The following is a 26,188-nucleotide window of genomic DNA, read 5'->3' on the forward strand; positions in this document are numbered from 1 at the left end:
AATATTGTGTAATCCAAAATCAAAGTATTTTTCACTGTAACCAACACACACGTAACCTCGAAGTTCTAATGACCAATGACGCTAAATATGTCGGTTGGGCTTTTATATACGCAGTTGCAATCGCAGCTGGAGTGGGAGATAAACGAGCGCCGGAGAAGTCATTCGAGGAATACCCAGGTTAAAATGTTATTTGATTACTCATTGAGAAAATACGTGTTATTCTGGGTTAAGCGGATATTCCGCGGGATTTTTAGGGAATTGTGTTGTTACTCCGGTAATAACATTCTCCAGAATTCTTCAACAGAAGACTTCGTAATAAAAATTTCATCTTGATGAAATGTAAAAACTCATTTATGACTCGCAGGAAATTTGATAAGGTAAAATAGTAATATTTGATAAAAGAATCGATTGAATGGTTTGAATCGTGACACATACGTTGCAAATTTTACTATGAAATGTTTATACATATTATCTAACTGCAAACATGTTTTAACGTGTCAGAGAAGATTAAACTGTTCGATACGGTGTGCATTACACGTGACGCACTTTTTATTAATTTATCAAATTTCATTGAAAGTGAGATTATAAAGTCTCGCTGTCCACAACAACATGTTTTTTTTATGTGTTTCTATATAACAGATATTTTACGAATTTCAACACACGTAGGTACATTCCGGATTATGTGAAGTGGTTCGACGAACTTTCAGATGTAAATCGATACATATCTTTTTGGTGTACCTGGAAAGGTGTGTGAATGTACATACAAAAATATTACGGGAATAACTTCAAATAAAAAAAATATTTTTACGTATATGTAATTGAATACAATACAATACGCTACGGGTATGCCTAATTGTACCTAAATATTTGTAGTGACATGTATCATAATAAAAATGAATTAAATTAGGTATGTATGTTGTTTGTTTCACTTTTTTTAGGTAATCAGTACCACATATTCACAACTTCGCATTGACATTTTTGGTTCCTTTTACAAAATGATAATTTCCGGATCAAGATAAAGGAATATTTTTTTATGTATTTGCAACCTTCTCGTGTCTAGTCTGGTGGTATCGCCTTTCTACAACCGCTGTGAATTATTTTGATATGGAAACGCTTGCGCTTGGGTTAATCAAGATTTTGAATTTTCCTATTGGTAAGGGTTACCAAATACACAACACTGGGCGATTATTATCGACTTTACTTCTTTATCTTACAGTAATATTTTTGTACGTACTTCATTTTAAAAATGAGTTCATACATAATCGCAACATTCACAACCCCTGTACATACATACAACATTTGTGTAATATCCGTATAGTGCGCGTTCACAAAATTCGACTCTTCAACGCCTACTATGAGGTGAAATAAAAAAAAAAAAAAACACTCGATATATGTATGTATTGTAATAGGTATATGTAATATAATATGATACTATCCCTCGAATTTTCTTTTCTCGCTTTTATTAACCTTTTTCACGTAGTCTTCCAATCCGACAACATTCTCAACAGTCACCACTTTCAAATTGGTGGCACATACTTGCGGATTGATGAATGGGTTGTGTAGTTCAGAAATTTGAGTTGAAGAAGCCGCTGCTGAATCCCCACTGCTTCCCAATTTTTTGTTCCAGAATTCGTTACCGGGCAAAGCATTGCCGTCCCATGCGTATGAAACAACCAACAACTTTCCCTCATCTGATCCCTTTAGTTTCGAATGTGGCTCTCGTTTGTATATGTGGAGCTTGATTCCTTTCGAAGGGTGTCCCTCAATTGGGATCGTGTCGCCGTGCTTGTAAGTCAGACACGAGTCGTGATTTATATAAGCGAAACATATGTCGCTGACATTGTACAGGTGTTTTCCAAGAAATTGTATTCGCTTGCCGCAAGAATCCATAAATATTTTATTCTGGCACGGAGACTTTTTCCAGACACCCAGACCGATACCTACAACGTGAATGAAGGCGTTGGTGTTTTTCCCCACAGCTCGTTGATTAGCTTCCATAAACAAGGTGTCCATGGTGAAGATGAGGCGCTTATAATAAACGAAATTATCTAAAATCTCGCCCTTTTTTAGATTGGTGTATCGGCTTTGCGATGATGTGTTCTTTTTCTCTATTACATCTTTATATTCCAAACAATCTTCACCGTAGAGTTTCGCAAAAAGCTGATGAATTGTTGGAGGTTCCACTTTCCCGTAACCTTTACTTTTAACGTTCTGAGATGAAGTTATCACCAATTCTTGGTACTCCATCACTTCTTCCTTAACTAATCTCGGTCCTATTATGCCCATAACTATCCCTTCATCTTGGATCATCGTTCTATCTTTTTGAAAAACACCAAAGTTTTTACGATCTCCTATGTTTATAAAATATGTATAAGCACTGACTGACAAAAAAGCGGAAAGTTTTATCTCTTCGTAACTTAAACAATTTCTTAAAATTAACGGTGATTTCTCACTTAATGTACCAATTGTTTCCCAACTTTGACTGCCTTTCGTTCCATTTAGTAAAGAATAAAAATCACGTTTTCCCATAAAAGTGGCTGCTCTTTTTGTTAGCAGTCTGTCAAGAAACTCCAACAAATTCATATTTTCGTATAGTGGCTTTTCAATAGTATTGCCATGTCGCCGTTTATGAAGAATGAACTGCGCATAAAAGTGAAGGATATTTTCGTGAACAAGCGGATAAGCCGAATTGGCGTTTCTTTCAAGGATGCTTTCGTCTACAAATTCTTTTAAGTTTTTGACTCTGTTTGTGTCAATGGGGAATTTGCGGGGAAAGTGTTCGCTTTTATCGACAATTGTTGCAAAAGAGATTGAAGACTGTGGTGGAAATTCCGAAGGAAGAAGTGAAAGTTCTTCTCTAGACCAAATGGGAGTTTCAGGTGACCAGTTAGGTAACATCGTCTGAAACAAAAAAATCATTTTCTGTATGCAACCTATAATACACGATTTTAAAAATATCTCAAAATTATTTCTACAATATAACATGCTTGTCAAACACATATTAGGTACACCTACAAGCTTTTTTTATAACTATATTTTTTAAGTCTCCTGATGACTGTCAATATGTGATATTATAATCAATAAACAGTAATAATAATTGTAAGCAAGGAATGTATCTATTGCACAATGTTGTGATGCCGCTGTATCTTATACGTATATTATTTTTTTAGCTCCTTATTAACACTGATAGACCAAAAACATTACATTTATTTAATTTTTTCATGTTTGATTTACCTATTAACATTTTTGGAAATTATAAATTCTCAACACTAGTATAATTCAAAGTGCATAATATGTACTTAGTAAAAAATGAACAAAAAAGCATATAAAAAAATTCATATTATGTATTACCTACTTACAAAAACTACAACAGTGTTTACACTAAATAGCTGGCAACTGCCTATATATGCAACCGTACTTATGCACACTAACCACAGTCGCACAGTTCGAAATGAAACAAATGAAATTGAAAACGGGACAGTTCAAGAACCCACAGCAAGAACCACTTGTAATGCGTTCTACTTCAGATTGCCAACACAGACAATAGATGACTCGCATGTCGTGTACGAATTTTTTTTATGTATAGTCATAGATTATGTTTAGTCGGTTGCAAAAAAATCAAGTAATTTTTAATGAATTTATTCCATAGGTACTTTTGCCGCTCACTATATACTCTTGTGTCAAAAATAAATTACTCCCTAGGATTTAGGGATGTTCGTTACTAGGTTGCCATAAATTTGGTTAGGTTGGAGGCTATGTGGTTTCTGGTGACAAACAAAAGATATCCCAAAAATGTAAGACAGCAAATTAATTGTAACAGTTGCAAATGACTAATTTCTCGCTAAGTGATGAAAAACGTTATTTCCCTAAAAGTTCGAATTCTAGGGAGTAATTTATTTTTGACACGAGAGTAAATAATTTTGAAACAAATGAATGTCGAAACAAGTCACGAAGTACCTAGATCATATTAACTGGCAACCATACCCTTACCTACACGTTTAAAACAAACTCGAAAAATGCTAACTTTTATTATTACCTTTGTACAATGGGGGACAAAAAATTTCATCCACAACTGTCATTCCATTCACGTATTATAATGCTTTAAAGCAGCCTTTAGGAATGGGTAACCTCAGTTCACATCTTGACATGTGTCAATCAAATTGTGTCCATGACTATGTTCTTATGGGTGACAGTATATATAATAAATTTCAAGTTTTAATTTGCAAGCGTCAATTATAATGACAATAAAGATTAAACTACACGCAATTTTTGTGAAATGGCAGGAAAAGGGTGGAAGAAATTTTTTGGCCGGAATAGTACGGGGCACGACTATTGCTGAATTGTGATCCTACTCGTTTCTCCACATCTTCACGTCAAGTATCTACAAATTCAAGTCTAAGTACATGACGTAAATAATAAACATAAAGGTGTGTCATCTTAACCATATTCAGAAATACAAGTTCCACGAATGATGAACTCTTCAACTCTTGTTTAAATAGGTACAACAAATTTTACGAAATGTACACGAGTAGGTAACTCTTTGGTTATGGCCAAAACTATTAATGAAATTTTTTTTCAATGTGAGCTGTGACATCAAAACCTTTCTTACCACTCTCTTTTAATGTTCAGGTAATTGTTAAATAGTAGTGGACTCACGATTCCAACAGGTGTAACCCCTCTCCTTCGTCGATACCGCCTCCTTCGAGTAACATTTCTTGATACGCCTAGTACCGACTTAGAAAGTATCGAAGTGGTACCTGCGCCGTAATAAAACGTGCTTTTTTGTTAATTCCTGTGATTTCAAGTAGTGTAACATTGAGATTTACGATTCGAAACAGGTAACGTTACATTACAATTTGGGGGACAGGAAATTGTGGGCTTTACAAAAATTATTCAACTGCAAGAAATTAACTTTAATGGGGTAAAATATTTCGAGATGTATATACCTAGTTACATTTCTGTTCTTTTACATCCCGTGTTAAAATTATTAGAATTATAAAATCATTTCTCGTTTGTTCTGACACTTGGGATGTACCTATATGCCGATATCTAAGGATGTACATCAGGATGACGAGATGACGCACATGGCAAATTATGCAGTAATACTGGCCACACGTTGGAATGTTGTAGAAAACTCAGAGTAACCACCAGTGACCGGTTGACCTTCGCTGTTTATTATTGAATCGAGTTACCTACCTTCAAAAGACCTCGTCGTTTTGATGAAGATTTGTTTGGCAATATCGCAACCAAAAATAATTAACTGTAAGCATTGTTTTAAAAGAGAGAAAGTGTTCGCTTCGGATTTACTTGAAAATGATGATGTCGGTTTGATCTCCGTATGTGTGTGTGTGTGTGTGTGTGTGTGTTGATGTTGCAAAACAATTGTACACCAGAGATATTTCTTCACCGCGAGAAAAATGTTTATCTTCCTTTTCATTGTGGTCTTCAGAAGCGATGACGTCACTATATTTGCTTTTTTCCATTAAACAGGAGAAATTCATAATCGACGAACCGTTACTAACGTTATACTTTAAAAAGTACATGTCTTTGAATACAAGAAATTCGTTTCCTTGCCTTGTTGTACAGCCGCCCGCAAAAGAATCAGGCCTACCCTCTCCAAGGAAATAATCAGCAATCCATATTTCAACAAAAGGACCTGACTACTGTCATATACTCATAAATCTAATCTCCAACATTTTCAGACAGTTCGATATACGAGGACAGTACCATTAGTTTTTGTCCTTTATTTAAACTGTGTTGAGTGACAAATGAAAAACTATTGAGTTTTTATTTTGCAATAACGAATATACCTAATTCGGTTGCATTTTTTTTAAATTGTTATACAATGACGTTCATTGGTTAAAAAATCGTATGACTACGAATAACGAATAAACAAAAATTAATAAGCTAAAAAGATTTTCACTTATAATCTCCGAAGTGAGTAGATTTATTATCGGAAAAAATGTCCAGTAATTAATCTACTCACAAGAAGAATTTAAACAAAAATCATATAATTTTCGTTAAATCAAAATCCCAAATTTTCTATAGTCGTCTTTAGAATGTGTTGTGTCAACCGCATAAACAATAAATTATAAAATGTCTCATTCGGTTTTGGAGATTACAGTGCTTCAAAATTATCATGTTCATTTAAATTTCCCGTGAAAGTTGGTGTGAAGAGTCGATTGTGAACGCACCATTCGTGTAAAAACACAAATAATAGTAAGATTTAAACAACTGATTCGTGATCCATAATCCGTATTGCGTTCATAATCGACTCTTCTACGCCAATTTTGACCGGAAATTTAAATGAACACCGATAGATGAAATGGTTGAAATCATTCAAACAAAAAATACAAAACGAAGCAAGGCCAATGTGTGGTGTCATTTTAACTAAGGCTAAAGCCTGGATTTCGTCGTTCTCCGGGCGTAATCATCGTTGTAACGCCCTTGGTGCATAAATAGGTATTTCGTCGAAAATGGGGTTAGTTGAACATAATGCCAGCTTCACATTTTGATGTCAAGCCAATGACAGGCCGGCCTAAATTTATTGTCCGCCATAGTACTATTTTGAATAAAATGAAAGTGCAATGCCTTTATTGATTCGGTACAAATTTACAAACACAACAGGTGGTGGTTTTACGTTTTGATTCGCAAGAAATTCTCATTGTTGTGACTTTACGGTATTTGAAACCATAGGTATGTACCGGGTGTCCCATCACTTGTGTCCCGTAGGAAAATGACTTTAAAACTAAATTATATTTATATGAAGGTATTATAGATGCATAAATACTGTTCACCGCCACAAAAATTGGGTATTACTTTTTTGTTAAAATTAATTACCTAGGTGCAGCAGGCAAAAAACTATCACTTTAAAAATTAAATTTTGTTCGCTGCAGTTCAAATTTAGTATACTTTATGAAAAAATGATAGAGAAATAAAATCCGTGATTAGAATTTAATTACAATGTTTTGATGTAAAGATATTTGGTTAAATTAATTTGGGCCGTTCTACTTTATGAAAATTTATTGCAGACGAAGATTTATGAGGGGTTGCAGTGTGTTTGACGCCGTAACACAGGCAGGTACCGCTGGAACCCTCTTGAATGGTCTTCCTACCATAAATTGCGGACAAGAATAATACCCATAAACTTAACTTTGTCTTCCATAAATTTTTATAAAGTAGAAGGACCCAAATTAAATTCACCAAATATCTTTACATCAAAACATTTTAATTAAATTCTAATTGCGGATTTTATTTCTCTATAACTATTTCATAACGTATACTAAATTTGAACTGCATCGAACAAAGTTTAATTTTTAAAGTGATAGTTTTTGGCTGCTGCACCTAGGTAATTAATTTTAACAAAAAAGTAATACCCAACTTTTGTGGCGGTGAACAGTATTTATGCATCTATAATACCTTCATATAAATATAATTTATTTTTAAAGTCATTTTCCTAGGGGACACAAGTGATGGGACACCCACAATCGTGGCCATCCAAAAGTGAACGATAGCTTGCGAAAATTTCCGTATTTTTCGTTAGATTCAATTAGGCCAAATCTTGCCAAAGCCTGTTTGCAAGTCTTACTGCAATGCAATTCTCTCGCCACAGTAGGCAACGATCAATTTTCTTCTAGCTTTGCAATAGTCCTAGCTGTCTGAATCGGAGTGATGTCGTGGCATTTAAAAAAAAAAACTTTCAATAATTTTTTTAACGCTAGTGTCAAACTATGACATTTTAGGACGCCTATGATTTAAAGTAAAAATCAAACTATAAAAAAAAAGTTCACTTGTGGATGGCCACGTTGTACACATGCTTTCAAAACTTTCGCGTGTGAACAGGTAATTTTGAGATTAGGTTAAAGATGACATTGACAGCATTTAAAATAAATATCATCGATCCCTCAGGACACAAATTTCTGTCCATAATGAATAGCAACCCTTCTTATGGACCACCCCTCTTTTAATTTGAAAAGCATCAAAAGTTTGTCTTGCTCTGTCAGTCGAGGCATTTTGACTTTTCAAAAGTTTTAATGTCACAGTTGATTAATTACAACCCTGATTTAATACAGCGAAAAATGGGTGTACGCCAAAGTTTTGAAAGCAAGTGTACACTACTCATTTGCATTTTTCATTCATGGGAATACAGTGTAAAACACCATCGACTGCATAATTTAGAAATGTATGGGAAAGTGCGATTTCCATGTTTTCTAATTAATCTCGGCGTCAAAATCTGAATTCAATTTTAACAGTGTTATTCACCAGGAAATTGTTTTTAACCGAACGAGTGAGTCGTGTGGAGAAATTCAGTGAAAAGTTCCGGTATAAAATATTACAGGTTTTGAATAACGGTAATCGAAACAATCCGCACATTGTAATTAGTCTTGTGCGCGGACTTGTAAAAACTCACCGTCCCTAGGCGTTACATTCGTGAGATAATTTCATGACTTTACTAAATTTCTATTTCATAAAAATGCAAGAATGTTACAACAGGCAAATAATAATTATTAAAATTCGTAAAATACGAGTACTATTGGGGACACGGAAAACTGGGCAGATGTGTCATTCAGTTGTCAAAATTTCTAAACCATACCTTAGCTACTCATAACTAAGTTGACAGTTTTTTTGAAAATATCAATTATAATGACGGTAAAGGTGCATTTACATTGACCCTTTTTGAAATGACAATAACAGACTGCCCAGAATTCCATGTCCCTCATTGTATATGTACTGTCGCGAGCAATAAATTTTGGTCGTCAATGTCATTTCAAAATTTGGTTAGATTGTCACTAATTTAAAAAAATTCCCTGCCTGATTATGCCCACGTCAACAAAGTGTCAAAAAATTGAGAAAAAAATTACAATTAATGTCATACAACATGATGATAGGTTATGATATTTGGGACTGTTTTACAATGGAGCATTTTCAATTGCCTCAAAGAATGACCTTGACGACCAAAATTTATTGCTCGCGACTGTGGGTACATACATATACAGGGTGTCCCAAAAATGGCGGACTAACTACTTACTACCGTATCCAGGATGTTTAAATGTACACGAAAAAAATATGGAAAAAATTTTTCAGACAAAAAAATAAATTATTATTATTTTTATTATTAACGGTAATAATGTAAACAAAGATGTACTCGTACATCATTACCTTGCAATGTTACCGTAGTGGATTTAAAATATTTTTTTCGATTTCCAAAGCTTCTAAATTCACTATTGTGCAGGATTAGTTATTGGTAGTGAGTAATCCTGTACTTTGTGATAATATGTACGATTAGAGGTAGCTGTCATGACAATTTAATACATATATTTCAAAATAATTTTCCTGTTAAGTGCCACTTTCACGGACCGCCCAATCAGTAAATAAGTCCAATAGAATTTTTTAAACATTTTTCTGACGTTTACGGTAGTCTCTTCTACACCGTAGTGCACCGTTAGTCCGCTATTTTTGGGACACTCTGTATGTATTAGGTACATATTAGATTGGTAACTAATAATGAACTGAAGTCTATGTAACCACTGATTTAGCTTATGAACCACTTTTTTTTTTAATGCTTTTAGCTAATAATAATTTAAACATTATTACAACCAAATAATCGATCAGTCGATTATACTTTGGAAATATCATTTGCTAACACCATTCGGAATGATAAACGAGATTACCGACCCGCACTAATGCCTAATTCTGAATCCGACTCTGTGCGAATGACACATTGACACGCGACAAAAAAAGTATTAAAACAATACCAGTTTTAAATCCAACTGACCAAATTAACCAGGTAAATAGAATAAATGTGTCACCGTTGAAAAAATAATTGGCCGTTTGACTTGACATTGCTTGGGGCGATTTGGAATTCGAACTTTTTTCTCGGGCACGATTTTCCAAAGAAACTATAGCAGCTGAAGATAAATGCTACTAAGATCATAGCATGACTTACGAGTACAACAGATTCATGACATAACAAACAACAAGAAAATCTATGTTAACAATGGAAGTTACACACCTGTAATTTTTATTACAATAATTGAACTACCTCGTGCAAATCTTCTCTAACTGTTGCATAATCAGATTGGAATTAGTTGACAACGAAAATTTATAAATTATAACGTTGAAAATGCAATTTTTGCCCAAAGGGACTCAACACACCTATACACGATGTTCCGATGGATGCATAAGATCTTTCCTTTTCGAGAACTGACGTTTCATGTTTCAATTTATGCTATCGTGTACTCTTTAAGGTACACACACTACAAACACAGTAAATTTTGAGATGACACCCATAAGAAAAAAGAAAGTTCTTGTTTATGGTTTTGTTTAACGAGCATTACAGTTTTGTATTCGAATCAACAATTCCATACAAAACCTTAATAACCTCATGATTATCAAAAAATCTAGGTTGTCTCTGTAGACAAATTTCTCATTTGCGGGCTTTTTGCTTTGGTTTACAGCCCGCCGGGCCTGTAAAGTTACTTTACCGCCCGCCAGATGTAAAATTGAAGTTTCATTCATGGTAACTAAGATGTAAACCAACTTTTCTAATACAGCTGTTCGTAAAAAAAAATACGTTCCAATGTTGTGTTCGATTTGTGATTTTTTGTATAACTTATGTCATTTCTCACAATGGTACGTAGATATGAGTGCCAAAAAAGCATGGTTATTCGCGTACCTACCCATATTTTCGAACAGGAATGTTTAAATGTTAATTAACAAGATACTAGGTAATTTCAACAAAGAATTCGAACTTTCGTATTATCTGCTCGTGCGCGCATTTAACGTAATAACGCGACTTTCACGCTAAGATTTTTCATAAGTTTAATTTTTTAATTTTTTTTCGTTGGATTTTTTTGAAGTCACATACGATGTTTCAAAAAATAGGTTGAAAGGACGTATCAGATGTGTCGGGAAATTTTGCTTAAATACTAGTAAATGTAGCTAATCAACGATTACGTAATCTGTAATTTCATTAAATGGCCGTTAGAGTCGACGATATCCTAATATACACTACATATTATGCAGTATGTAATACTTAGTTAATTTCTGGTTGGTTTCGTTTCGATGAAATTACTTCCGCTGTAGTACGACCATACGTCACGCTCATGTATGTGGTCACTTTTCTCGCCTTAGGTTAATTCTTTTCCGTCGAGCAAATGTAAATCTTTGGTAGATAGAATTCACCGTTAAAGATTTTAATTTATTAACTATGTAGTTGGAGCGGTTGTCTACACGCAGACAACTTTCAGTGTTCAGTGTATTAGAAATATAGAACTCCGCATTCCCTCACATATTTTCAATGGAATTCGGTTCTGAAAATGTCAGAGGGGTTTTACAAATTACCAATTTCTTCACGTTCCGGTCGTCAAGGCGGAGTTGTATAAAAAGAGAAATCGCGGCCAGTTGCATTTCGGCGCGTTTTTTTGCCGATGGAAGTATGCACTGTGCGAAACTCCTCGTTATTGATATCTAGACAATTAGTTAATTCAATCTGATGAATTTAATGAAAAAAGTTTTTACGAACGTATGAGATATATAACGTATACGGTACAGTGGCATTACGAAATGAACTTTCGCTGTCGGTCACCTCCTTTTCAGCAAAGTTGTCCTAGATGTTGCAAGTACTGAATACAGCTAAGAAATTTATTAAAATATACAATAGCCATCGAAGCAAGATCACAAGTAAATTAATATGTAGTCAGTTTATGTTGATGATCATCACGGCAACATACGAGTACCTTACCTACCCGTGGAAAGTCATGGCTATACCATTAGATTTTCTTACTTTTCGTTTTATGACATAAGTGTTTCCACTTATTCTAACTACATAATTGCAAATTTTCAAATTACGCCGTTATGATAACTGATAGTACTTAATGAACGAATTATGTATGGGAAATTATTTTTTAATTGGGTTTACGCATAATACCGATTTCGAGATGTTGGCGCAATCGAGTCGATTACTCAATGAACCCTGCAAAACAGGCTTTTTGTGAAAATGTGGTTCAGATGTGTCACATTTATGTTAACACCTTTTTTTTTTTTTGGTGATGTCATCCCCGGATGTCGCAGAAAGATCTCCGTTGGATCTTTCCGGAACAGAGAAAAAGTTGGGCGTGGGTTAAAATCGGTATAGATCCGGATGCTCGAGTGGCATTTAGGGTCAGACTAAATATTGTTGATTAGGTTACGGTACCATCAGAGACGGGCCAAGGGGGTGTGCCCCGCACACCGGCGGCCAAAATTAAGGGCCGTCGCCCTTTTCGCTGAATAGGAAAAATTGTAGTTTTTGTCGGTATTAAGAGATTTTTTTTTATTTTCCTGTTACAGGCTGTTGTGGAGCGCGAAAAAGAGAAAAATGTTGTCATTCGAATTTGTTCACCATCTCTTTTAATTTTCAAGGTACTCGTATGTACACACGCGGCCACCCAAAAGGGCACTATAGTTGACGCAGATTTCTCAATTTTTTCCTAGATTGAAACGGGACCTGTCCAGTGGCGTCCGTGCTGAATGCAATTTTTTATTTTATAACAAATGTACGGTTGGCTTCAAAAAAAACGGGAACTGTCAGAAAAAGTTCTGTCAGATTTTATTAAATTTTTATAGTTTGAAACGGCTTTTTAGAATTTAGGTTAAAAAACTGCTCTTATGTGTCAGAAATACTACTGTCAAACAGACACAAATTGACATAAATTGACAAATTAAATTTCCAATTTCCCGTTTTTTTTTTTTGAAGCCAACTGTATGCTTTTTTTAAAAAAAGTCAAGATTCTTAAGTTAGTCTTGAAGAAATATATGTACAGTTGATTGCAAAAAAAAACAGGAACATGGATTTGCGATTGTAAATTAAGATTTTTTTTTAATTTTTGACACTTGTTTCTTGAGAGATGGATTTCGCAAAAATATCGAATTACACAATCAAAATTTACTTTGCCCCATTTTATTTTGGTCAACGACTGTACAAACTTTGGAATGGACTACAAAATACCAAATTTTAGTTTATGCCCATGTGGCATGTATGACTTTTGAATTGAATTGAGGTGAAACAGGATGGCAGTAAAATCCCAATTTTCCATATCGAAATTTCCATTAAAAATTCTTTAATTCATGGCTGAATTTCGATATTTTAATATCAGCAAAGTAATTTTGATATGTATTAATAAATTGAAACAAAAAATTAAGAAACGTCCATACCGTCAGTAAGAAAAACATTTACTTTGATAGTTTTTGGTGGAACAATATTTTTTAGTTTTAAAAAAGAACATAAAGACGCCTTTTTTATTTGTTTTTTAGTTTGTTGATATGAGAACGATTTTGATGATATGAAAATACATATCTAAATTCAGCTATGTGATTAGTGATTGATTACCATTATCTTATTGGAGATTTTTTTATGGTAATTTCGGCTAAAATTTGAATTTTACTGACACCCTGTTAGGTACTCGTGTATGGAACGGGTATAAATTAGAATTGAATTTGATTATCCATCCAAATGTTTAAAAAGCAGTAGTTGCCATTTAAAGAAGTGGAGATAACAACATTGCATAGAAACAGAAAGGGGTGCAAAAATTAAAACAATTAGAAAGCGTTTGTTTTAAAGAAGTAAAAGAAACCTCTACGAGTTCTTTTCGAAAACGCCCATCTCAACTTATTTAGTGTGACAATTTCTTCGGTACGAACGATTGGCCTACCAGCACCTTTTTTATGAGTCACAGAGCCAGTTCGGTAAAACACACCAACGCAATTTGTAAGGCACAAAAATCTTTCGGCATTACTGCAAAGTGTGGGAAGTCCTCTCGAAAATTGGTTTTGACATTCGAAAAATCATTTGACACAAACCTTCGACAATTATTATTTGAAAATCCATGACTACCTTTGACCAAGATAATTTTTGATATCCCGGTATCTACGAGTATTTATGTAAAATCTAAAAAAATAAACAGAATCAAAAGTTACATAATCCTAATTTATTTTTTCAGGTGTGGTCAAGTTATCCTTCTTCCATGTCTTAATGCAACGCATACAATGAGACCAAAGGGGTCCTTACTGATTGCACTTTTTTTTGGTTTGGTGGCATCTCCCACTGAAGCTCACGTCGCACTCACATTTCCGCCAGCCCGACAATATGCTCTAGATTTTTTGGACAGTTCCAGAACAAAAGCACCATGTGGAATGCCCAAAGGTATTTTTTATATATCTTAATAAACAGTATCAAGATCTTAGTGAGTTATACAGGGTTATGCCTGAAATTCCGAAACGTATATGGATTTCCGTAACACCCTGTATATACGTTAAAAGACGCAGAATTTAAAAAACTGTTTGACGTGTTTTTGCATTTTTTTTCACAAATTAATACTGTGCGTTTTATGAATTTTGTGTGTTACTTTATCATAAGCCTGTATGTACAGTTGGGAGCACGGAATTTCGCACACCAATTTCTATGTCATTAAAAAAAAAAATCTAGTCTAAGCTGTATTGTCATTATAATCAATCATGACATATGTGATCATGACTGATGTTTCACCTAAACTGTTATGAAAATGCCGCCAGTATCTGATTTTAATAAAATTAAGATAATAACTGTTCAATGTGTGCGAAATTCCGTGCTCGCCACTGTATCTATGTATAGGATAATTATAAATGATTGTCCCGTCTAACGTTGCGAGGTTGGCAGCACATCCAAAATTTGTGTGGTTTTTCAACACCAACCACCCTGAAAACATCAAAATGTTGACAATTTATAACAACATTTTTTACGTCCTCTAATAAACAGTAACGGAATAATTGATAATAATTAATCGAAAAAGAAAATGATTTAGTTTTAATAAATTAGATTATTCTGTATTTATTGCAAATTAAAAAAAAATCAACAGTACGGTAAAATATTTGTTTAGATTCTATTAAAACAAAACAAGGTAAACAAATGTTATAAATGAGAAGAATAAGAAAACACTGTAATGACTTAATGAGTAATGACTCGCTAGAAATTCAAGGCTCATATATCAAATGGAGTAAGCATGTTGGCCTAAAACTCATAAAATTGACGAGTAGAATACAAAATGTTGAATAACAACAGGTCTTTACTAATGTCACAGATGATTTGATAAGATTCCATAATTCATTTTTTGTTTTCTTTCTACCTACTATTAATAGTTTTACATTTTCTGTAACTGGGTACCATACCTGTGGGAAATAATTTAATTTTTATTTTTTGTTTTGCTGACCACTGGAATTTAATAAATTATTTATGAACGATTACAAAGTTAAATCTTGTATCTGAGTATGCCTTGTGGTGAATGCAGCTTCATTGAACATTGAAACAACACATAAATTACTTACCACACGAACAATACGTTCTAGTTGAATTTTCGCATTTTTTGTCGTCCAACCTTGGATTCGACCTTCACATTGGCTGGATTTTCATTTCGAAGGCAACAGCTCTACGAAGCTAACGTGTCCTTATAGGATGTAAAGTTTCCATTTTCCTTTAGAAGTATTCAATCTTCTTTTTTTATTGTGTAAAGACAGATAACGTACATGTTTTTTTTTTCAGGCGAAGTCAAAACCTCATTTTTAAGTGGAAGTAAGTTTAATGTCTCTTGGCACTTAGGATATCCACATAGGGTAGGCTTCAAAAGTTGTTGTTACCATAAAACAAAACTGTTTTAATTTTAGGGTGGGTTCAAAATACAGCTGCTGGACGCACTCGAAAGGCCAATTCTGGACTTAACTCCCACTACGCAAACGTCTGAATTTGTCTCTAACGATGCAACGTAAGTATGTTTGAGATTCTCGAAAATGTCTCACAAATCTTCGAAAAATGTAGGGCTCAGTCTTTTCAAGTCCAACTACCCAACGATTTCACTTGCCTGAACTGTACTTTACGGTTGATTAGACAAGCAATAGAATGGGGGACAGATTACAAATTCTGGTCTTGTGCAGATGTTGACATCAAAACAAGTAAGTTTGCAGCGATGGTGTTGGTTTTTTTTTACAAGGAAACTTACAGGAAAAGAATTTAGACAAACTTGCAGTAATCATGGTCGACATCTCTTGGGTAGGTGTAAATGTGATCGACTGTATTATGGAACGTTCTGCGAAAAACGCGACGAATGTTTGGAGGACAACGATTGTGGTAGTCATGGAAAATGCATCGATGTTGATGCTACGACGGCACCCAGAATGCAATGTTATTGTCAGTTGGGTTGGTTTGGCTCTGGATGTAATAAACGTAAGCCATCGGATGATGATATCAGGATACTGTATTATTATCAACCATCTATTAAATTCTAGGCTCGCCGATCAAAACAACAGACATTGATTTTGAATTGTACACTCATCGCAAGCTTAGCGACACTTTTCGTTTATATTGGAGAATATTGAAAGAGCACAGCGAAATCGAAGTCGTCATGGTAGTTAACGGAACCAGTTATGTAGGTTTAGGGTGGAGACCACGATCGCTAACCAAAAGCTGCAAAAACTTTCCCCTGATTGGAGTACAAACAAGACGAGATGCTAACGGGGTGGCTGAACCGGAGCCTAAAACTGGAGCCGAACCGGAACCTGGAAATCAAGACAAAACTGTGACAGAACCTGAACCTGAGCCGTCGAGTGAACCCGAACCTGAATCGACAACCGAACCTGGGGCAGAACCGTCAACCGAACCTGAACCGATTTCCAAATCAAAACTGAAGAAATCGTTGTATTCTAGACGTTCAGCGGTGTTGACTCCACCCGTCCAAACTTTCTTACCAAACGCAGACGTTGTCGAAACGAGTGTTTCATTCCAGGTTAGCAAAAAGCAAGGTGAGTGTTCAATCAGTGCGTAGAGAATTCATTTTAGTTGTGGGCATTATTACAGGACGAAATCGGCGAGAAATCAGCGGTAAGTATGGTTTATTTTTCAAATGACGCACATGTCGGAATGTTTTGACACTTGATCAAGGTGACGGTCGTTCGTTTATTTCCTTGTAGAACACGTAGAGGATCCCGTCCCTGAGCCAGAAGCCGATGCATCGCCAGAACCACCCGCGACCAAATCCGAATCAGCACCAAACATCTTATCCGCAACTACACCTAAATTACAAACAAAGGCTGAATCCGAGTCGAGGCCTATTTCCAAGTTCCAGCTTGAAACTGAATCTGACGCAGTACCCGAACCTAATTCAAATCCTGAACCTAATGCAGAACCGGAACCTCAACCTAAAACGGAACCCGAACCTGAACCTAAAACGGAACCCGAACCTGAACCTAAAACGGAACCCGAACCTGAACCTAAAACGGAACCCGAACCTGAACCTAAAACAGAACCTAAATCACACCTAGCACCAACCAGAACATATCCCAAACTCGAAACTGCACCAGGTGGACAGAAAGGTACTTCTTTTTTATTAACATCGTCGAAACCAAAATCTACATTGACTAAAACTAAACTAAGTATTAACTGAGCAACTTTTATAACATGAGTTAGGTACTTATCCCTGTTTTGTGTTATGATTTATTAAAATTTGAATTGGTCAATCGTTAATTTTAACACGTGTTTTCGAAACATAGAATCCCTCAACCCATACACTCCTCGGCACGATTTCAACCCTATGGACTGTAGTGACATTGTCATCGGATCGGCAAGAGGAACTGCTAGCAGAATCGCGGACTACTACACCCGTGACAGGTCTACTCCCAAAATGGATACATTTTGGGGCGGCAAGAACGATTTAACCGCAGCCATGGGTTTTGAAAAAGACAATGTTACGACAATTCTCTTCAGAAGAAAACTCAAGGGCACAGAAGCTTCAGATCATACAATCGAAGAAGACCTAATGCACGTGATTTTTGCTCAAGGCCAAGAACTAGGCAACTATGTACATATTCCCAAATCTGGCGTGGAAACAACCGAAGCTTCCGTTAAAGATTTCTATAAACCAGACGAGCTTAAATATCACGGACATCGATCACAGCGTGGAGTTACTACAATCAACTTCTTTGGTATGAATCGTTCAACGCTCGATTGTCGAAAAAAATAAAAAATATGTTGCAGATGAGAAAAAGAGAATTTCAACGGGAGCCATAGTTCCAACAAAAAACGAGAACAATAATACGAACTCGAGGGTGGATCCCTCGGAATGCGGAGGAGAGTGGAGATACCCTCGTAACTGCGATCCTGAAAATAGAACTTGTGAGTACACAGCTAAGTGGGAGGTTCCTCGAAAAGACGAAATTTTGTTCACCATAACTACAAGTCATACGGATCTTTGGACAGGAATTGCGTTTTCGAACGATGAGAAAATGGTAAGATCGAGTTCTGACTTAGCCAGGGTCTCATTTAATGGTTCAATAGAGTCACAGTGATGCTGTCCTTGGATGGGTGGCTAAAAATGGACGTCCGTTTTTGATGGACACGTGGATAAATGGGTACGTACTACCACTATTGGACAGCTCCCAAGGAATTTATAATGCTAATGGACATATCGTTGATGGAATCACGACGTTATCTTTCACAAGGAAACGAATATCAAATGACCCGAAAGATTTGTCCTTTACTGATGAGCATTGCCTCTTTATGATGTTTCCGGTGAAAGGAGGCACTTTCAACAGCGTGAACAAAAAGATACGGAAACACGAAGTGGTACCACTTGTCTCCCCCGAAAGAATTTGCATCAAGTCCTGCGGAAATGGTACCATCACAAATTAAAACTGCAACGTTAATACTCAATAAATGTGCTTTACAGATGATGGTGACGTTGTAACTACTACTGAGTCACCAGGTATTTCCTATAACGTTGTCGTAAAAGTAATAGATTTGGGAGAGAATTTCATCATGCCCAAGCCTAGAACTTCACAGTACGGCGAATTATCTAATTCTATCAGTGATAATTTTAAACCGATTTTCACAAAAATTCCCGGCTTTAGAAAGGCCGCGGTAGAGGATTTAAAAGAGTATGTTGCGGGAATAATTTAAATAAAATTCAATAATGTTTCGATATTTTTAGGGACGGAAATGATTTGGTGGTTACCATAAACTTCCAACTAGAAAACACAAACGTTGAGAAGGGTCGATCCTTGACAGAGGAGGCCGATCCAAATGACGAGCAGATTCACAAGATTCTTCAAGAGAGTGTCGGAACGGGTAAAGTGGGCAACCTGAAAGTTGATCCAGGTTACCTTGTGTTTGAACCGCAAAGTTGTAAGCTTAAACTTATCACTACTTGACATGTTCAACAATGTTTTTCTTTTGTAGTAACATCAAATATCGTACAAGATGCCTCTTCTGGTAGTCAGGACAATTTCTTTAATTTAACTGAAGCGAAGCTATACATAGTCTTAGGCTGCATTACTGCTCTAGTTCTAGTCGCTATAATCCAAGCTAGTTGCACAATATACAAAGCAGCCAGTAAAAGTTCGTCGAGTCATAAGGTAACATCACTGTGAGTTCCTCACAGAGGGCAAGTAGGTTCATAACATTTTTGTTGTCTAATGCTTTATAGAGCTTTACAGACGATATTAGCGGCAGGGAAAGCTTTGGTTACAAAATTATGAGGGATTTTTGATGTAGCAAGATTTATTGTTATATTGTATATACATATAAATATAAATAGTAAAAAATATAAACAATTTTTGGGGATAAGGAAATGAGCATCAGACCTTCAAGAATGTATTTCGACCTAACAGTAAAAAACGAACGCTTCAATTAATTGTAGAATACGGTCAGATCCCAAGACATCAGTTCTCAGAATTTTACTGTAACATTTGTAAAATACCAAATTTTAAAAATTAAAGAATGTTGGTATGCCGATGTTAAAATGTTTACCTCCACAGTTCTGAGAACTTCAATAATTTGAATCTGACTAAGGTGCAACTGCAATAATATTTGTGTGCTTGTCGGTAGAGGGTATACAGCGTGCAGCTCGATCCCATATATTACCAGGGTTCATACCAAGGTCACGAGACATTGCCCCACTGGGCTGTGGCCACCATCGAACGTTCTAGGCATTGGTAGGCCCACGGTCAGGGCCTAGTGGGGTGAGTTTTGACATTTGTCATTTGGTAATAGCACGCTTTGCATTTGCACCTCTATTACCCAGGGTCGTCGGTTGCGGTTTCCAAATGCAAAACTACACGATGTATGAAAACACAAATATTTGTAACTTTTTTAGGACCATCTTATACCAAACTCGGCATGGAAAGACTACTCGGCAGCCAATACGAATTACGCATTTGACGCATTCGAGTCTGAAGAGAAAAAACAAGCAAACGGCAAAGGGCGCAGTGAGACTCTACCACCGAAAAACAACAACCGCATTCAACGACCTCAAGGACGTCCCCCTAACGTCCCGCCTCAAAATTCAAACTACATGGGAGACACGAGGTCGCTACAGCGTCCGCGTGGGACGTACCTAGATAATCCGGAAAGGACCACGTTTTCGTTACCCAGGACAACGTATGACAGACAAAGGCCTACACCAGACATGCAGCCCGATTTCTATTTCATGCCTTCGCAGAGGAAATATTCAGGAGAAGTGGTCCGAGTGTATGTCGATTACAACAACCAACCCAAATGATAGTTTTTGTTAACGTTATGGAGACGATACATTTTTTCTAAGTACCTTCCGCCTTAAAATCTGTTTTTTATTTAATTTTAAAAGTTTTAGTCGATTTGCGTAATTTATTTTTGTACATATGGCTATTTATTGTTTTATAGAATATTGGAAGGCGCTGCCATTTGTATAAAAAAAATCAATGCGGGGTAATTTTTCTATGCAGGATGTGTCCACATGAAAAATACTCAACCAAAGGTATATTTAAGTACATTAGGGATTACGCTAACGTATAATTGTATGTTTTTCAAAATACATATATCGGTATTTGCGCGACATTTAAAATGTTCGCAAGTTTTTCTAGAACAAAGGATTGAAATGTCTTTTTGTTCGATTGTTACACACCAATAGCCGCTGAAAGTGCACAACCGTACCGCTAAGTCATTATCACATAGTTTTGCTAATTCGTTACGATGTGGACACATCGTTATAGTTTGAGAAAATTAATTGAACAATGCGAAAGCCAAATAATTCTAGTAAAACGGGAACTTGTTTATTTGTATGTAAATACAATAATTCATTATTTATGAAATAAGAACAATGTATGATAAAATTTACGTATATATGAAATAAACATTATTACTGAACTCGATTCTATTTTTATAAGATAACTTAACGATAGGAAGCCCTCTTGATTGAATACAACCAATGCAGGACAATAAGCAAAATTACACATAACATAATTATTTAGCGTTTCTTCGAACAGTGACCACACCGCACGGATCGTCGACCTTCCCAACAGGACAACAATCGTATTAGTTGACGATCAAGAAATAAATAAATAAATTTTTTTTCGACTGTTCTCACGATCCGAATAATAAAGTTTCTCTTCCATCTTTAAACTCCTTTGAACAATGAAATATTGTACACGAGTCACTTGTTAATCGTATTATAAATAAATAAATCATAAATATTAAGATTCCATTTTGGTCGTTGCAGTTGGAAGAATCATTTCCTTTTTGAGCAATGGCTCATATGATTTACCTACTTTTTTTTCTTCACGACAAAAGTGGGTTTTATAGTTTTTGCACTTGATCAACAAACCAATATTTTTTTCATAAAACTACGTGCATACTGCATATAAAAGTTGAATCGGTTGAACTTACAGTTGCCGTCATAGACAAATAAACCCTACGGGTCTGTAGGGTTTATTTCTCTATGGTTGCCGTAAAGTGTAAAGGGACGGTCACGTGATCAGCGCGCAAAACCAACTTGTGTGGACGAGTCCATTCGACAGTAAATACGGCAGATTTATCAGCATAGACAAATAAACCCTACGTAGGGTTTATTTGTCTATGTTTGTCAGAGAGTTGTTTACATGTTCAGTTACAGTGCAACTTTGTTTGCGACTTTGCTTTTTACGCTCACCAAGTTCACCCAACACCCAACCGAACACGAATACGATTATAAAATTTAATAAAAGGATGATTTTACCTGTAATACTTTTATCCACCATTATGCATGCATAAATTACGTCAGTTATAAAATAACAATGCTAGACTTCGCTCTTAAATACGTCAAAAATCCCCTATTCATTATAATTGATCATATCACACCATCACAAACTGCTCAAAAGTTTTATTCAACACTGCATGATGCGCCACTGTTGTGGTTCCTAGCGATTCTCATTTTCCCTGCGCCACTGACATGTTAAAGGCCGTGCAGCTAAGCTCCGCCCTCAGGTCCTTTACAGATTAGTATCAGGCTACCAGGCTAAAGATGGGACTCAAACAAACAGTCGTTATAACAAAATAGACTGATATATTTTCTTGACAAAAAATTACTAATCCTAAAATATTTGGTTTTAATTTGGTAATTCAATGGTGTTACTAACTAAAACATAAAGATAAGATCACTCACGTACTGCAAGTTTGTATTATACTTGCAGAATTGGAATGTCTACAAAATCAGAGAGAATTGTTACATAAAACAGAAATCAATGATAAATAGATACAATAAAATTTACATCTTAATAATAGATAGGTTAAGTTACAAGTAATTCAGTACATGAACCCCAACTATAAGTGTAAATCATGAGGCTTGCACTTTTATATACAAATAGCACCAGTTAAATAAAATAATAATATAATATCTCTATGCTCATGGTAACCAAACTAAACAGTGTGCAACTTAAATTAGAGATGAAAATTAACAGCCACTGTAGATAAGAAAGCTGATTAAAACAATTTGGCACAAGTGAAAAGATGTTAAGGCACTTAATGTATCATATTATATGATTTGTAATCATTTTAATCAGCCTTGGTACAGATCTTTACGCTAAAACATGTCTATTAATCGGTGTCGATTCTGAATCTAATAGTTCGTCATCGCCAGAAAGCAAAATATCGCTTTCAGAGTCTTGTATTTTTGGTTTTCTTTTTATTGAACGATATTTCACTTTTGCTCGTGTCAAAAGACTGCTTTCGATACTGTCTTTACGCACGTGTCTTTTATTGTGACGTTTATGCATCAGAAAATTATCAGTGACCCAAAACATCAGCATCTGCAAAAAATATACATTTTCATAATCATCATCCCACAGATTGTAACACAACTTACATTTACAAAAAACGGAATGATGAGCATAACAAACGCCAGCTCTACTTTAGGATTGTTAATTGGTGATAGGATAAAGTCTTTGACGCCTTCCCAAAAGTCAAGTTGCATAAAGAGGGTTATTGACACTTTGACTATAGCCATGAGACTCACATAGAGACAACACTGAGCTAACCAAGCATTTGTGGATGGTGGCTTACCATATTCACCAAAATTAATCGCTTCCCAAGCTTTTTTTCTTGACAAATACTGACAAAAACGAATTCCTATAAAAATTATCAGCAACCCCATTGACGAATCCAAGAGGAAATTGATCAGGTACCAGGTACAAGGATCTCCTTTATATTGTCCGGCAAGCCAGACATTTGCTAAATGAATTGCCATGGCCCCCATCCCTTGCTTTGATGTATCGTAAAACCAAATAAGCCAAGAACGGCGCTCAGTTATTGGTTCGCAAAATCTCTTAGCTACGAATTTCAATAAGACTCTTGAAATACCACATCGCTGCTTACCTACCTATGAGGCATGTGAACGCTACACAAGCCAAAAGTACTTGAAGAAACCAACCGAAGACGTCGGTAAGAGCATCCTTACTGCAGTGCAAACCTCCTTGAACTTGAACGTTCGTCATAAAATCCAAGGATGAATTCATCATTGCGAGTGTCGATACCAATCAGTGCCGAATCAGTACAATCATTGCTGGTTTGTGAACTTCATTCGATTTTGCATGAAAGTCGAAAGTCCCGAATATCAATATATCACAAATTAACGTTTTACAACAACAAATACAACCATCGTCTATAGAACACTGTCATGAGTGTCATGCTCATGCAACATGCAATAATGCAACTTTCGTGGTCACTGGTCAAAAAATCTCATCTCATCAGAGATGAACCTATGCCAGAGAATACACCTATGCACCCACAGTACGCACCACCTGCACCAATGGACGTGGAGTGTGGACCTGTGGTGTGGACCTCAGGTCGTTATCTCTGCTCAGGGCTCAGGTGGACCTACTTTACTTTCATTTTTCATTTGCTATCTTTCTCTGTGACGTGACACAAGAGGAGATGGTACTAGGCAGTGTCTAAGGTTGACGACAACAATAATGAAATAAAAATCTTATTCAAATGTAATAGTATAGAGCAATTGCTATTAACTCCTGACAATATTTTATAATGCTTAGGACAATTGTTGATGTCAAATTAAATTTGTTTAATGTTGTTAAAGTATATTTTGATGTTCAAGCTATGCAATATGTAACCTTAGTTACTTCCTTTTACTAAACGTTGGTGATTCGAGAACCGTGGTTCTTTTTCCTCTCTTGTCGAAATCGGTATTCATCCGCTTCCACAAGTTAAATTTTAACTTGGAGAGAAAATTATTAAGATAAAAAATGCCTCCAAAATTCGATCCAAATGAAGTAAAATACGGTAAGTTTCAAAGTTATCTAAAATGTTTGAGTTTAACTTGTTCCATATAGGTAAGCCTATCATTCCATTTTTCTTTAATTTGTACAATGTATTTTAGTTTATCTAAGATGTGTTGGTGGCGAAGTTGGAGCTACCTCTTCGTTGGCACCTAAGATAGGTCCTTTAGGCTTGGTGAGTATTATTTGGCTTACAAAGTTATCAAACCGATAACCTCAAATTCTAACGTGTTCTAGTCTCCCAAAAAAATTGGTGATGATATTGCCAAAGGTACTACTGATTGGAAAGGTCTGAAGATCACAGTTCAGCTTAAAATTCAGAATCGTCAAGCAACGATTACTGTTGTGCCGTCAGCAGCGTCTTTAATAATTAAAGCTTTGAAAGAACCACCACGGGACAGAAAGAAGCAGAAAAACAGTAAGTTGTGGATATTTTGATGTACAAGTAGCTGCATGTGATATAACAGCAAATTGAAATTGATCTGCTGAAGATATCAAGGTGCTAAATCATGTGGCCTTTATTTGCAACCCATGCTTACGAAAAACTAAGCATGTTACTAAAAGGGGTGCACACTTTGTTTTTTTTAATTTCATTTTGTTTATTTTTTTTTATCTAATTCTGTTGATTTATAGTTAAACACAGTGGTAACATCACTTTGGATGATATTATCAATATTGCAAGACAAATGAGGCCACGTTCCATGGCAAAAAATTTGTCTGGAACTGTAAAAGAAGTTTTGGGTACTGCACACTCAGTTGGTTGTACCATTGACGGCAAACCTCCACATGACGTTATCGACGAAGTTAATGACGGTAGTGTAGAAATACCTGAAGAGTAATTTTATACAATAAATGTTTCGATAAAGGATTGTTTTTATTGTTAATCAGTCCAAGTCACTAGAACATTGAGTCCTTTTTCCACGATTTCCTGTCTACCTGCTTTAGTTATGATGTCCCCATTTTTCTTAACGACGATAAGATTAGGTACATTTGTAATTCCAAAAACTCGACGAAGTTGTCTGTGGAATACTTTGGTTTTTATAAGACTTAAAATTAAATGCTGCTTACATACTCTGCTAAATCATCTTGATAAGGTACTGCAAACCATCCACCTTGTGTTTTATAAAACGCATCAAAATCTTCAAGACTGGTATCAGATGAAACGTAAATTACTTCGAGACCCATATTTCTGCGGAGATTTTCCTGAACGAAAAGAAAAATGTACAATTGAGGCGGCCGTCAACTTAACCCCACGTACCCACCTTGTGTAGTTCCTTAAGTTTCTGAAGTATTACTTTACAATCCGGTGATTTGCACCACATCGCGCCAAAAAAAAAAATTATAATCGTTTTGTTCTTCATCGCGTCTTCGGCTGGAATAAGTTTCTTGATTTTGTTCAGCAATTGCTTGCCTTGTAGTAAGTCCATGATTCGGTAATTTGACGTTGACATACTTAGTAATATAATCGTCAAACAGAAATTTTTGGGGAATTTTGATTTTCAAATTTGGCGCCAGAATAAGCTACGTGACGTAATTTTGTAAATGATTATAGCTGTTATTGTTATTTGAATATATTTTTATCTTTTTTCTTTTTCTTATTTTAAAGCAG

The 26,188-nt window shown here is 35.6% G+C and overlaps 4 protein-coding genes and 2 long non-coding RNA genes across 14 annotated transcripts; 3 read left to right on the forward strand and 3 right to left on the reverse strand.

The window, feature by feature from the left end:
* Positions 1–64: 64 nt before the first annotated feature.
* LOC138124019 (uncharacterized) lies at positions 65–2,901 on the forward strand. Its single transcript, XR_011156973.1, has 2 exons — positions 65–1,153; positions 1,217–2,901. It is a non-coding gene; the product is annotated as an uncharacterized lncRNA (long non-coding RNA).
* LOC138124002 (uncharacterized) lies at positions 1,384–4,793 on the reverse strand. Of its 6 annotated transcripts, XM_069038901.1 has the most exons (3): positions 4,443–4,567; positions 4,037–4,381; positions 1,384–2,901 (listed from the first exon to the last, which is right to left on the reverse strand). In XM_069038901.1, the coding sequence occupies exons 2-3, from the start codon at positions 4,064–4,066 to the stop codon at positions 1,432–1,434; spliced, it is 1,500 nt and encodes a 499-aa protein (XP_068895002.1). In that variant the 5' UTR covers positions 4,067–4,381; positions 4,443–4,567; the 3' UTR covers positions 1,384–1,431. The 6 variants fall into 6 exon arrangements, with proteins under 6 accessions (XP_068895002.1, XP_068895007.1, XP_068895001.1 ...); XM_069038906.1 differs by lacking the exons at positions 4,037–4,381; positions 4,443–4,567 and adding an exon at positions 4,657–4,793; XM_069038900.1 differs by lacking the exon at positions 4,443–4,567 and having other exon boundaries at positions 4,037–4,383.
* On the forward strand, positions 4,704–21,181 carry nahoda. Of its 4 annotated transcripts, none has more exons than XM_069038878.1 (16): positions 4,704–4,838; positions 13,980–14,182; positions 15,554–15,624; positions 15,676–15,773; positions 15,827–15,960; positions 16,010–16,231; positions 16,294–16,806; positions 16,862–16,885; positions 16,975–17,376; positions 17,554–17,985; positions 18,038–18,288; positions 18,338–18,674; positions 18,729–18,936; positions 18,990–19,183; positions 19,238–19,413; positions 20,154–21,181. In XM_069038878.1, the coding sequence occupies exons 2-16, from the start codon at positions 14,026–14,028 to the stop codon at positions 20,556–20,558; spliced, it is 3,624 nt and encodes a 1,207-aa protein (XP_068894979.1). In that variant the 5' UTR covers positions 4,704–4,838; positions 13,980–14,025; the 3' UTR covers positions 20,559–21,181. The 4 variants fall into 4 exon arrangements, with proteins under 4 accessions (XP_068894979.1, XP_068894980.1, XP_068894981.1 ...); XM_069038879.1 differs by lacking the exon at positions 4,704–4,838 and adding an exon at positions 5,124–5,262; XM_069038880.1 differs by lacking the exon at positions 4,704–4,838 and adding an exon at positions 19,886–20,019 and having other exon boundaries at positions 20,154–20,299.
* Positions 18,037–24,219, reverse strand: LOC138124012 (store-operated calcium entry regulator STIMATE-like). The gene is made up of 3 exons (XM_069038936.1): positions 23,667–24,219; positions 23,154–23,617; positions 18,037–23,097 (listed from the first exon to the last, which is right to left on the reverse strand). The coding sequence occupies exons 1-3, from the start codon at positions 23,803–23,805 to the stop codon at positions 22,867–22,869; spliced, it is 834 nt and encodes a 277-aa protein (XP_068895037.1). The 5' UTR covers positions 23,806–24,219; the 3' UTR covers positions 18,037–22,866.
* Positions 24,220–24,414: 195 nt separating this feature from the next.
* Positions 24,415–25,445, forward strand: RpL12 (ribosomal protein L12). Its single transcript, XM_069038940.1, has 4 exons — positions 24,415–24,583; positions 24,681–24,754; positions 24,817–24,997; positions 25,213–25,445. Exons 1-4 carry the CDS (start codon positions 24,547–24,549, stop codon positions 25,416–25,418), a joined length of 498 nt encoding a protein of 165 aa, XP_068895041.1. The 5' UTR covers positions 24,415–24,546; the 3' UTR covers positions 25,419–25,445.
* On the reverse strand, positions 25,435–26,106 carry LOC138124018 (uncharacterized). The gene is made up of 3 exons (XR_011156972.1): positions 25,842–26,106; positions 25,652–25,782; positions 25,435–25,598 (listed from the first exon to the last, which is right to left on the reverse strand). It is a non-coding gene; the product is annotated as an uncharacterized lncRNA (long non-coding RNA).
* Positions 26,107–26,188: the final 82 nt, after the last annotated feature.

This window comes from Tenebrio molitor, chromosome 2, assembly GCF_963966145.1.
Source record: "Tenebrio molitor chromosome 2, icTenMoli1.1, whole genome shotgun sequence".
Taxonomy (NCBI): domain Eukaryota; kingdom Metazoa; phylum Arthropoda; class Insecta; order Coleoptera; family Tenebrionidae; genus Tenebrio; species Tenebrio molitor.

Coding starts and splice junctions, on each gene's coding strand:
- LOC138124002 (XM_069038901.1), bottom strand. CDS start 4,066: ATGAAATTTTTTGTCCCCCATTGTACAAAG. Junction 2,902..4,036: donor TTGTCCCCCATTGTACAAAG/GTAATAATAAAA, acceptor TTTTTGTTTCAG/ACGATGTTACCTAACTGGTC.
- nahoda (XM_069038878.1), top strand. CDS start 14,026: ATGAGACCAAAGGGGTCCTTACTGATTGCACTTTTTTTTGGTTTGGTG. Junction 16,807..16,861: donor CCAGGTTAGCAAAAAGCAAG/GTGAGTGTTCAA, acceptor GCATTATTACAG/GACGAAATCGGCGAGAAATC. Junction 19,414..20,153: donor AAAGTTCGTCGAGTCATAAG/GTAACATCACTG, acceptor TAACTTTTTTAG/GACCATCTTATACCAAACTC.
- LOC138124012 (XM_069038936.1), bottom strand. CDS start 23,805: ATGATGAATTCATCCTTGGATTTTATGACGAACGTTCAAGTTCAAGGA. Junction 23,618..23,666: donor AGCGTTCACATGCCTCATAG/GTAGGTAAGCAG, acceptor TGAAATTCGTAG/CTAAGAGATTTTGCGAACCA. Junction 23,098..23,153: donor TCATTCCGTTTTTTGTAAAT/GTAAGTTGTGTT, acceptor TATTTTTTGCAG/ATGCTGATGTTTTGGGTCAC.
- RpL12 (XM_069038940.1), top strand. CDS start 24,547: ATGCCTCCAAAATTCGATCCAAATGAAGTAAAATACG. Junction 24,584..24,680: donor TCCAAATGAAGTAAAATACG/GTAAGTTTCAAA, acceptor AATGTATTTTAG/TTTATCTAAGATGTGTTGGT. Junction 24,755..24,816: donor AGATAGGTCCTTTAGGCTTG/GTGAGTATTATT, acceptor AACGTGTTCTAG/TCTCCCAAAAAAATTGGTGA.